The following is a 13124-nucleotide window of genomic DNA, read 5'->3' as shown; positions in this document are numbered from 1 at the left end:
TGTTGGTCCAAAAATCAATGTCAATGGAGTGGATGACATCACAATGGACAGGGCTCCAGAGTGCGCCCATTTGGTCGCATTTTCACACCCTAAAATTCGATACGGATCGAAACTGTTTGTCTCTGTCTAATAGACAGAGGGCTCACGACACAAGTTTTATTCTGCTCCCATGGACAATATTTAATAATAGACTATCTATTATTAAATATTGTCCATGGGAGCAGAAGAAAACGAGCCCTCTTTTCTCATTGATTGGCTGTAACAGTTTGGCTCAACACCAATAAGTGGATGTGTGTAAGTTCATCAATACTGGAAAGTTATTTAGCCACATAAATAATCACTCACTGTAAATATCCGCCGGCCGGTGCGGTCAAAGGCTACACAGTAGACTGAAGAGAGGTGGCCGAGGATACGTTTGTGTATCTTCATGTGTTGGTAGGTGGAAGACGGCAGGGCCTGGCTGAACCGGGCGGTGCCTGTGGCCTGGCGAGCACCCATGATGGACACTTGATATAAAAACACAAGAGGACAATTAGTAGAAAAAACAGACAGCTTCATAGGTCTGTGTACTTTTGTCCCTGTAACTGGACTTCAAATTAAAACAACTTTCACACACCAACGCTGGGAGGGTTCCCGAGGCTGACTGGAGGTTCTGGTGGACGCCCTCGGTGGAGCGCAGCGACTGCTGAACCACTGCATACTTTGTGGCTACAACCTATGGTGCAGAGGTAGCGGGTTAAGAAACATTTTGGAAATAAATATTAATAACTACAGTTACTACAGGTAGTTTTTTCTGTTGCCAATAAACCACACATACAAATACAAAATATAAAACCCCAACAAGTATTAGTATGTACATTTTCCACATAATACAGAGAGAAAATAGCTTTAAGAAAGGGAAGGCTCACTTCTGGTGCTTCGGAGCAAGGACTGTCTCCCCAGCCCCAAGAGGGTGTGGACTCCCGGGACACTAGGTGGGATCTCCTTCTCTATAAGTGGACCAATCCGCTGGCAAACACGCAGCAGATAGTCTGCAGGAATGTGCTGGTTCACATTCACCTGCAGAGATTTAAAAAAAAAGTAGTTAATACATCACTAACATGCAAACACATTTGCCAAAATTCTTAGCAAATATGTTTGTAGAAAAGGCTAGAAAAAGGCCCTGAGATCAGGCCTGCCCACGAACCGGAGACGCGCCTGCGACCCAATGACATCATCGGCGATGATGTCAAAGTTCCCCCTGTGAGGTCATCGGTGATGTCAGACGGTCTAGGCTGTCTCTTGACTGTGTGATGTCAGACTCGACCTTGTGAGGTCATCAATGATGTCATACCTCGAATGTGTGGGGTATAAAAGCAATGTTCTACTATGCTATGCTATCTCTCTACTACCTCTCCCTGTATGTTGCTTCTGTTCTTGCTTCCATCTATCTGCCTGATATTTCAATAAAGCCTGAAAGACATCTCTGTGGTTCTGATCGATCACCCGTACGAGCTCTTACCTAGGATCCAGCGAAACTCAACAACAACTTCCTTACAATGTTTGTCTGTAGCAAAAAACTACATATTTGTGAAACAGTCCAAACAATTACCACATCCAAACTCTACTAATACAAAAGTGTCAAACTATCCATTTCAAAATGGTTGTATATTATTGAACTCCTTGATGTCTTATCGTGGCTGATTTTAGAGCTGCAACGACTAATCAATTAGTTGTCAGCTACTAAACTAATTGTCACCTATTTTGATAATCGATTAACCGGGTTGAGTAATACAAAAAAGTCAAAATCGTCTGATTCCAGCTTCTTAAATGTGAATATTTTGTGGTTTCTTGAATGTAGACATTATTTAAAATACTCAAGTGGTCCTTGCCTGGTTTTGGAATTAGTGAAATAGTTGCTTGGCGCATGGATTGATTAGTTATTATTAGAGCTGTCACTTTTTCCCAAAATAAAGTTTGAACGAACGTTAATTGCCCGCAAAATGTTCGAATATATTCAAAGTTAATTGGTTAATAATTTTTTTTTTTTTTTTTTTGCAGGCCAGGCCACCGGGCATCGGCACGACGTGCCCGATTACGCAGTCTGTGCCTGCCGGTTACATCATATAAATATATATAATATAATATAAAATATTAAAAGAATATTTTAAAAAAATCCTCAGCTGTCCTCATGGTCCAGTCAGTCGGCTCCTCTCCGCTGCTGTGTTAGCTTGGACGCTCACAGTCACAACACTGCCTCACAAACTTGGCTGCATCCAACTCGAGACAACTTTTCAGACCCTCCTGGAGACAATCTTTCTCAGAAGAGACTAACGCGACAAATCTGGAGACTTTTTCTCACATGGGATTAACATTACCAGCAAGCAGCAGTAAGCAGGCAATGACGATAGCTGGGTAAGTCCCGCTAGCATCGATGCTAAGTTAGAAAACAATGTTGTTATTATTATTATTTTTTTATTTTTTTATTAATAATTTGAACTGGTCAATTACATTCGAACATGCCCCCCCTCCCCCACATTCGAAGTTAAATTCGAATTTCGAATAAAAAGTGACAGCTCTAGTTATTATATCATTAGAAGTGGTGTAAGAGTGTCCTGGAAACACTTATCAAATTAAACTGTATAGCCATCATCTCCTGGTGTTTTACCAGTTCCAAGGGATTTGAGGGCTAATTTGATTTCGGTTTCTTCACAGAGGGTTGGTAGATGTATATCTCTAAAAAAGTTTACCATTTCATTTTCATTCGGACAACATTCTGATTTATACAATGTGCTATAAAACTTTGTAAATGCTTGATTAATTTGGATTTGGTCACATACCAAAGACCCATCTTCATCCTTTATGCTGGAAATTGACTGGCGATTTTCTTGTTGCTTCAGTCTTAGGGCAAGCATCTTACCAGCTTTATCACCCGATTTAAAATATTTTCGACGGAATTGAAAAAGAGCAAATGCATTTTCCTCATGTATAATCGTTTGTAATTCTGTTCTCATGACATAACGCATTTTTAAGTTATTATATATTATATTATTATCAGGGTCCAACATTGATATGCCTTGATTCTAGAGTCTTAAGTTCAGTAATCAGACCATGTTTCCTTGCAGTTTTTTCATTTTTCTTGGCTGTTGAGTGGTTTATAATCCAGCCCCTACAAGTTGCCTTAAAGGGATACTCCACCAAGATACACCATGCCTTACCGGCACTGTCCGCGCAGACTTTACAGTGAGCTACAGTCGTGAAGTTAGTTAGTATCGCCATAGAATGGAGGGAGCTGTTAAAAAACTGCCAAAACACACACCTCACGGCACCTACATGTTGTGCTTCGGGTACTCACCACACGATGAAATATTAATCCAAAATGCACATAATCTGTCTTTTTGGAAGGAAAAGAGGTAGCCGGCACTACTTTCCAAACATGGCCGCCGACCTATTTTCCTTCCAAAAAGACTGCATTTTGGATTAATATTTCATCGTGTGGTGAGTTACCCCGAAGCACAACATGTACATGTATTTTGGCGCCGTGAGATGTGTGTTTTGGTGGATTTTTAACAGCTGTACCATTACCCTCCATTCTATCAAATCAAATATGGTGGTCACGACTGTAGCTCAGTGCCGGTAAGGCATGGTGTATCTTGGTTATGTGGGGGGGATGTGGCAAATGAGCTAAACTGCAGAAAAAGTGGAGTATCCATTTAAAGGCCTCCCATACAGTCTCTGGACTGACTGATTTAAGATTGATGCTGATGTATTGATGCTGATGCTGATGTCTTTTCTCCTTTAGCATAAAGACTATGGGCCCTATCTTCCCAAAAGCGGTAATTTAGCGTTTGTGCTCGTTTAACGCAGTGCGCAATGCAAATTGGGGGCGGGCACAAGCGCATGCCTGTTATAATTGTACTGGGCATAGGGGTGCCACATGCCAAAGCAGGCGTTTTTCCAGCGCTAAAATGTGGGGATAGATGGCATTATCCTATCGTCAGCAGCGTGCAATTACTTTGCGCTAAGAGCTTTGAAAACCACCTCTTAGGCGCAAAAACACTGGCCGCGCTTGATCGTGCAGCATAATTTCCGCGGTGGGCAGCGCAGAAACGTCATTACGCACAGACGTTCCACGCCAGGACATCAAATTCTGCTGCTAAAATTGGGTAACCAGCAGATTATTTGGCGAGGCAATCAACTATAATTCAGTGAGAAACTTTTATCACATCGCAAGGAGGGGTTATGGTAAATGAATTGTGAAAACGTGTACATTGTAGCCTACTTGCAATAGGCTAATTCACCTTCACCTGCTATAACCCGGAGGGTCATTGGCATCACAGCCGATCTGGCACAAGCCTCGGCATGAGTCAAGTTTTAATTGAGTCCACTGTAAATCCTCCAATCTTTTCTTTTGTCTCCGCCGTTTACCCGCTGCAAACATGTTTCTATTGTCCCACCCCAGTCAACAAAATAACCCGAATTGCATCAAAACTCAGATGTTTTTAACAGGTATATGATGTGATGGTGTCGTTAAGAGATAGGGATAATACAGTATATACAGTCAATAGGCCTACACCTATCCAAATTACGCATGGGGAGAAGTACAGCATGCATCACGCAAATTGTATTACTGCGAGACGGGAATCTGATTGGCATTGCCAGGCCACACCTGTGAATATTTCTGGTGGTTAACACCCAAATCCCGTTTGCGCCGTGCATAAATGATTTGGCACGCTTCTAATCTGCGCTTGTGCCTGTTGTTGTGATAAATTATGCTCCCCGCGAGTATTGCATCCTCACAAGATTTTGGGGCTGTTTTAACTTAAAAACATGGAGGTCAAGTCTACCCAAACAATTACAGTATATCCTTTTTAAACAGTTATGTTTCTGTATAAATCATTACAATTATGCACCCGTGAGGTGGGGATGCTTTTTTTGCTGCTGGGCAGGAGTGCAAAACTCGGCATAACACCTGGACAAATGCGCAAGGCGGACTGTTATCTTGCCTGCGTTAAGGCACGCGCAAACCGGTGCGCAAGCGCTAATATGGGATATCGCCTGTATGAAGATAGGCCTCAAAATCTTTGTCTTTCAGTAGAGTTGCTAAATCTCCATTGTTTGGTTTTATTGTTAATTACAGTAGGAGTGAAGAGGACTGACAAGGGAGCATGGTCTGAGATAATGATATTATGAATTTTGCAGTCAATTACATTACCAACCAAAGACTGAGTAAATAATCAATCCTGGAGTATGAATTGTGAGCATCGGTGTAAAAAGTGTATTCCCGTGTGTCAGGATTAAGAACACGCCAGATATCAGATAAAGCAAGTGAATTTGGTATTTCTTTAAGAGCATTGGACAGTACTCCATCTGATGGGAGAGGGCGGCCAGATCTGTGGACTGAGGCATCACTAACCAGGTTAAGGTCCCATCAGAATGGGATGATCTGCAAATTCTGCCAGCACCAAGTTCAGTTTTGATAGAAAAATATTCTGTCCAATGTTAGGACCATACACATTAACTAAAGCACATTTTTCATTTTGTAGGAAACCTGTCAAAAGTATATATCTACCGTCTTTATCGACTATTTGTTTTGAAAGTCTGAATGATATTCTCTTTGCCATCAGAATACTAAGCCCTCTAGAAGCTCCACTGCCCGGTGCTGGAAAGACCTGTCCGACCCATCTTTGTTTCAATTTAGCTGATTCTGTTTAGTTAGATCGTTTAGAAACTTTAGATCCTGGATCAAATGTGAAATAATTGTATATCTTTTTGTTTTGAGATCCCTTTCACATTCCAGCTAATCAGATTAATATTAATTTGATCCCATTATTTTTTTATTATAGACCTTTCCAGTTTCCTCTTTGTAGATTCTGTACCAACATAAATGGGTAGACAAACAAAACAAAATAAAACATGTACATAGATTAAAAAGAGAAAAACAGACAGACAGACAGACAAACAAACACACCTAGCAATACCATAGGGCAAAAAAAAAAAAAAACCCAGAGAAAGGATCTTTCCCTCCTCTATCCATGTCATTCCGTCTTCTGTCTGTCCGTGGGCGTACCTTGAAGTGTGCGTACCTTGAAATGGACCTGAATGGACCACCTGCTTCTGTTTTTCAATTTTCGATTTTGACGTTCAATTTTAATTTTCAATGTCAATTTTGCATTTTTAAATCCAAAATGAATCATAAAAAGTAAATTGGCCAAATGAAATGGGGTCAGACTTAGATTGTTTGTGTGTTTTTTTATTCAGTTTAAATTGATTTTCAGCTTCAGTTTTCATTTGTTTTGTTTTTCGTTCTTCAATTTCGATTTTTGACCATTTTTCATGGCTCAAATAGAAAGGTCAAATTAATTATACTTTAGTACCCTGACCCTATGTGAAAATGTAGCCGAGTGATAAAAAATTAACTGAAATGCCTGGAAAAAAACAACTATGAACTATTAGCAGGGATGCAAACTCATGCAGAATGAAAAAGGTGACAGATACACAAAACCACTCAGAAATCATTCAGAGAGAGAAAGAGAAAGAGAGAGGGAGAGCCAATCAGAAGCTCCTATCACAATTCTTCCGGAACGCTCGAACGGAAACAGTGTTTTCATTGGCTCAACAGGGAGATCGACAGTTCCCGCGGCCTTGTTCAGCCCATCTCTACTTGCTCTCGTTTATCCCCGCCTCCTGCTACACGACACAATAGCTAAGCCTGGATAGTTATTTATCAATAGGCCTAGACCGATATAAACGATTAAATTACTACTAATAAATTATCAATACACGGCTGACCCGTGTAAATCAGCATAATCTATTGAATTCCACAAAAGTAGACATCCGCTTTACAAAAGACAACGATTAAATAAAACTTCAATGCTTTGTTTGATAAAAAGTTAATTATTCCTATTTACACTCACCCAATCTTGGAAGGTCCGTTTGTATTTCTCCCCGTCCCAACTCCATCGTTGAGGAATCAACTAAGTTAAGAGACAGCTGTTAGAAATGATACAAAACCACGAGCTGTTTCCCCCAGCTCGGTAACACGCTCCGATGCCGAGCCAAACAACTCAAAGTGGCCAAAAAGCGTGCAGGCAATACAGCGGAAACCACACAAGAATAAACACAGAAACGTCCAGATTGAGAGCATCATAACCTACCTCATACTCCTCCAGTTCTTCAACTAGAATCTGCGAACATACAGTCTTAACGTTAGTTGTTAGCACCAGCTACTTATACAGACCATTTATAATTTGTATTGTCCGATGTAATTTAATATTATGTCATTGCTTGTGTTACCTGTGCAGATTTTTTACAAGGTCCAGACTGCAGAAATCTGGCAATGAGGTAATACAGTTCTGAAACGAGAAAGAGGTGTGTTAGCTAACGTTAGCTAGGTAACGCTACTAACGTTACTATTCGGCCATGCTAGCTAGCATTGGCTGCATTGGCTTGTGTTGGTTAGCTCGCTAGCTGATATAACCGCAAACTACATAAATACACCATGTTTTGTCGTAGAGGAAAGGGGTGCCTAACACTCACCAGCTTCGGTTTGTGAACACTGTTCCTTTGCCATTACTTGATAAGAGCGGCGACATTAAGACACACTGATGTTTTAGCTTGCGCGTTAGCCGGCTACTAGCTAACGGTAGCTAGGTCTGTTTAGCTAACAGGCTAGTGTGAATGGCCTCCTCCTTTCTCTCAAGTTGTCCCTGACCACCTGGTGCTTTGTGTTAGCGCCCCCTAGTGATCAATGAGATGTGGTGGCGAACTCGTACATTTTCGAGTTTACCACCAGGGAGATGAACCTTCACACCCCTACAAAATTGTAAAATTGTAAATTATATTCATTGGATCTTGTCATGTTATTGTAAAATTGTTGTGTATTTTGACAATTTGGGTGTCAATTTAATAGAATATTTAAAATAAAACGAAATAGAATTACAGATAAAGCTCTATTGTCATGGTTTGTTTGTACAAACCTCACCGGTCTTCATTTTTAACATGTTTAAAAATGTACAATTTTCAATATTTGGGACAACATACATTAGTGTTCATTTTCAAGACAACACAACCCTCCCATGTTAATAAACAAATACAGTCGGCTACTGAATGCTACACATGTTGGAAAAGTAACAACAATGTTTTGATCTGAAATGGACACACTGATGTGTTGAATTTTTGTCCCACTGATGACGTCATCAGTGACATCATTATTGACCGAATCTTATGACATCACTGATGATGTCATATCAGTGACAGTGATGTCATCAGTGATGCGAAGTTGAGCAATTGCGGCCATTAGTTTTGCTAGTGACGTTCCTGATTGGCCGGTTGCGATGTCAACTACGAGACGGGTTGCTGATTGGCTCGTCCGCTTTGCACTTTCTGCAGAAAGCCCTCCCAGAGTTGAGGCCAAACGGTCTGGTCCACACATGGGCAAAATACGGCCCCAGGGCCGGACCTGGCCCCTGGACCATCTCAATCCGGCCCACAAGGTCCTCAAAGAAAAACAAAACAACCCCCAAAAACTCAATAAAAGGCAGAATTATGTGAATAAATCTCATCTGCTACAGCCATTGTATTTTTATCACTATTATATCGGGAGATTAATGAGAAATTACCAATCACAACAGGAGAGAGGGTTAAAAATAGGGAGACTCCCATGAAAATCTGGTGTTGGCAGGTATGATCTCCAATTTGTGGCCCTTCACGTATTTGATGTATGTCAGTATGGCCCTCTGGAAATAAATGTTGCCCACCCCTGGTCTGGTAGAACAAAATGAAATGTGAGTTCACGTGACCGGCTAGTTTACCAGGCTATCTCAGTGATGCCTTGACGAATTTTCTTCACATTTGGCTCAAACGTCAAAGTCTGGACAGACATGGATGTCGACTGCTCACTTGTTGGCGGATGCATATATCTGCGGTGCGGTTGTTCTAGTTGTTTTTTAAGTGAACTGTAGGAAAGTCATCCTTTGAAAGGTGAAGAGGCAGGGATACACACTGCAGACAGACATTCAACACATATGATTAGACAATAGTAGCATGCTCGTGTGAATATATAAAAAACAGTACAAAAACATAACAGGCAGCAAAACATAAGCAAAAAACAGAAAGAAGCTGAGGCACAATGGAGGGGCGTTACGCAATAAGTAAGGAGAAGCAGAACCGAAATAACAGCAGAAGAGAAATCAGATACGGTAAGCACAATTAGGACATAAAAGCCAGACATAAAAGTATGAGGTTAATAAACAATCTGTCATTTATTGCACAAATTTTACAGTCTTGAATGGCATTTTTGAAAGCTGTAACATTAGTACTATTAGCCATTATCTTTACTGTAACAACAGATGTCTATTTCATTATGCTGCATTATCTTTTTCCCCACTTGACAGCCCCAATGACATTCCTTTAACATCCAAGCTACATTCCTGTGCTACATCAGAGCCATAATGGTAAAGTCACCTTTTTCTCTTTGTCTCTACCCAACTCTCTCACACTGACATTTTGTTTTTGTTGATTAAATTCAGCATATTTCACTATTTACACTTCACAACTGATCACTTCCTCAAAAATCAGAACCTGAAGAAAAAAACGTTTTTTTCTCAACCATTCATTTGGTGAAAGTCCCAGAAGTAAATTTGGGTACAGTCATGGAAATATTGAGCGACTGTCTGAGGCTCGATTAAAGCCAGCAGCAACCAAGGTGATGTTGTCACCAGGCATTTGGAAACTGTAAGTAAATGTGCGATGATTCATGCATTCTTATTCATCTAAAGACCCAAGGTGATTCAGGCCAGCCTGCACAGACTTCTTCATTGTCTCCTATGCCTTAGAAAAAATAAAGACTGTCAAACTAAGACTAAATTCAAACTAAGATTTAAGTTCCATCCTTATATTTAGTATGTACTGCTTTCCTGAAGGCACTTTTCATTATCTTAATTTATCTTCATTATAATTACTATTTAGCTAACCCAGTATTCTGGTAACCAGTCTTATTCTTTCTTGAGATAGATTCATATAGCAGTGTGTTATGGTGGCTCAGTGGTTAGCACTGTTGCTTCACAGTAAGAAGGTCCCAGGTTCGATCCCCGGTCCGTCCCACGTCCTTATGTGTGGAGTGTGCATGTTCTCCCTGTATTCGTGTGGGTTTTCTCCGGGTGCGCTGGCTTCCTCCCACCATCATGTACTGTATGTTGTTGGGTTAATACTCCTGTCAGTGCCGCTGACCAAGGCACTGGCAATCGAACTGGAGTTGATCCCTGGGCACTGCACTACGGCTGCCCACTGCTCCTAGTTCTAGGAAGGTTCCTAGTAGATGATGTTCAAATGCAGAGGATGAATTTCACCACAGGGACACCACAGGGACACCTTGAACAAAGGCACCTTGAATTAGCCTGGGTAAACCCATCCCCCACGTGACCTGCTCTCAGACCTGTTCTCAGTCACTATGATAGTGACTGGGAACTGAGAGAGCAGGTCACGTGGTGGCTGGGTTTACCTAGGCTAACCTTGAATTGCCTTTGTGTATGAAAGGTGCTATATAAATAAAATTTGACTTGACTTGACTTGAAGGATAACTTAAGTTAACGTATAGAAATGAAGCAGCAAGTGGCAGGCAGTATTCTCTGCAGCCAAGTGTTATTATTAGGGCGGGTACATTTGTGTTGCATAACTGTCCTAGTACAGAATATATCTGTCCACAATTAGATCAATTGTACAGGTTTAATAGGCTATGTTTAATCCATCTATTCACTCCAGTTGATAAACATTATTGCTGTGCATGCACATTTGCACATTTGTGCTGTATGACCTTTTCCTGATTGACAGAGATCCACCCTGTGTTATTAAACAGAAAATGTGTGTGTGTGTGTGTGTGTGTGTGTGTGTGTGTGTGTGTGTGTGTGTGTGTGTGTGTGTGTGTGTGTGTGTGTGTGTGTGTGTGTGTGTGTGCACGCATACCTCTCCACCTTCTATGACTCAACCTTGTGCTAGAGGTTGTGAGGTCTATAGGGTTTGTATAATACAATACCGTGTAATACCTGTTAACTGTTCAGCGCTCCAGCAGCACCGTAGCTGCAGTGTTAATCAGGAAGTGCATCACTGACATAACATCCATCACAGATGTAACATCCTCATGGTGGAGGCATAAGGCACACTGATGCTGGTTTTGCATGTCATATACACACATGCACGCACACACGCGCACACACGCACACACACACACACACACACACACACATGCACACGCACGCACGCACGCACGCACACACACACACACACACACACACTCAGGGTCACTCGCTCTCTTCAATGGACATAAAAAGGAAATTCTGTTTAGAGCACCTCTATTACCATTGTATACTAGAACTGGAGCAAAGGATAGCTCAGTTTATCATCACTAAGCTTGAGTCAAGCGAAAGAGTTGTGTGTTGAAAGTAAAACTACTACACACACACACACACACACACACACACACACACATATACAGTATATACCGGTATATCTTATATCTTTTTGCAGAAATTAATGTCTCTTTTAGGGGTGAGTGGAAGCCTGTTTTTTCCCCTCCCCAATTTTGCCCTCAGTATACAGTGTTATGTGCACATCATTTTTCACTTACTGTTTATTAGGAGGTTAGGTCAGCTTCATCTAGTGTGCCAAATGGACCTCAATGTGCAGCCACTAGCCATCTTTTTTCTCTTCCTCGTTCTTTTTCTCTCCATCTCTTTGCCATGTCACCATTGCAGGAGACGACAGTGAGGACAAGCTGACAGGCCGAGCTGGTCTGGACTCCGTGTGGCTCCTTTACTTATATGTACTTATGAGGACTGGAGTGAGTGTGAGAAGTTTCAGGACGATGTACAGAGCCACTCTGAGCTGGCTCCACTTCAGAGAGTCTCTCCACCTTCATTGTCTTCACTCACACACTTCAGAAGAAAGAAAAACATTTCTCAAAAAAGAAAAGAAAACTACATTAGCAAGCGAGACTACATTGGTAACTGCGACAGATTTTGTTCCAGGGTGCCCGTCTGCCCGATCTGATCAGATGTTTGATTTTGTGACAACCCTCTCACTCTCCTGGCCCTGTCTTGCAAGAGCCTGGTGTTGGGGTCGTTTGATTGGGTGCATTCTGGGCCCAGTGAACTCATTGAGCAAGACCTTCAGATGATCCAGTCTCTCTCCCTCCTCACCGATGCACGTTTTGTTCTGTTTTTTTGTTTAATGTAGATTGTGTTGTCTAGTTATTTTCCCTTAGATCTAGTTAATAAATTGTTGTTTTAACTTTTACTTTGGTGTATGATTCCCCTCATTTGTTACTTCTTTGAGCCAAGTTATAACATATCCACCAAAGTAAAATTTGAAACAATAAATGTCATCTGGAGTAGTAGGGGTATCCATGTATTGGCTGATGTCTGTAGTGATGAGGGTCTCAGATCATTTAACGATCTTCGAGTAACTTATGATTTACCTGGCTTTTCGTTCTTTTTATATCTGCAACTCAGATCTTCCATGCGTGCATATGGTGTCCCGTGGACCAGTCCCTTACGATCACATAATCTTCATACTATATTTAATATAGGTGTACACACTACTGGTTTGGTATCCAGACTGTATAACTTGTTACTGACTTCCTCCTCTGGTCATCTTGCTGTCCAAAAAGTGTGGGAGAGAGACCTGGGTCTCAATGAAGGAGAGGTGAACTGGTCCACCGTATGGGACAATATAGACAGCACGTCCAAAAATCCAAACCATAAACTAATTCACTTTAATTTCGTACATAGACTTTATCTGACACCAAGAAAACGCAACCTCATGAAAATCATCTCCACCCCTGTCTGCCAAATGTGTAATCTCAACCTTGTCGGATCATTCATCCATATGTTCTGGGAGTGTCCTGGAGTTGAAATATTCTGGCAAAAAATTTGCTCCACATTATCGGATCTGTTGGACGTGCCTGTCCCCTGCTGTCCTAAACTATTAATTTTGAATGACACATCACCTTTTGCTTTACCGTTTTATAAATCTCAGGTATTATTTACAGGTCTAACAGCTGCCAAGAAAATGCTCGCTCTAAGATGGAGTCCTCCACACATTCTCAACCATAAATCATGGCTTATGTCTTTCCTGAACATGGGGCATAT

The 13124-nt window shown here is 41.3% G+C and overlaps 1 protein-coding gene across 1 annotated transcript in view; it reads right to left on the bottom strand.

Moving 5' to 3' along the window:
• The window catches only part of brwd3 (bromodomain and WD repeat domain containing 3), a 55103-nt gene extending 47475 nt beyond the window's left edge, over nucleotides 1–7628 (bottom strand). The window contains exons 1-7 of the mRNA XM_083643297.1: nucleotides 7519–7628; nucleotides 7276–7334; nucleotides 7137–7166; nucleotides 6897–6956; nucleotides 909–1059; nucleotides 617–715; nucleotides 346–506 (exon numbers count right to left, since the gene is read on the bottom strand). Coding sequence (XP_083499423.1) covers nucleotides 346–506; nucleotides 617–715; nucleotides 909–1059; nucleotides 6897–6956; nucleotides 7137–7166; nucleotides 7276–7334; nucleotides 7519–7552 — 594 coding nt within the window. The 5' untranslated portion in view covers nucleotides 7553–7628. The remainder of the gene's footprint in view (nucleotides 1–345; nucleotides 507–616; nucleotides 716–908; nucleotides 1060–6896; nucleotides 6957–7136; nucleotides 7167–7275; nucleotides 7335–7518) is intronic.
• Between the last annotated feature and the right edge of the window lie 5496 nt (nucleotides 7629–13124).

The sequence above is a fragment of the Poromitra crassiceps genome (genome assembly GCF_964638095.1).
Source record: "Poromitra crassiceps genome assembly, chromosome: 1".
NCBI classification, from domain to species: domain Eukaryota; kingdom Metazoa; phylum Chordata; class Actinopteri; order Beryciformes; family Melamphaidae; genus Poromitra; species Poromitra crassiceps.
Note: the sequence above shows the minus strand (reverse complement) of the source record. Positions and strands in the feature narration are given on the sequence as shown.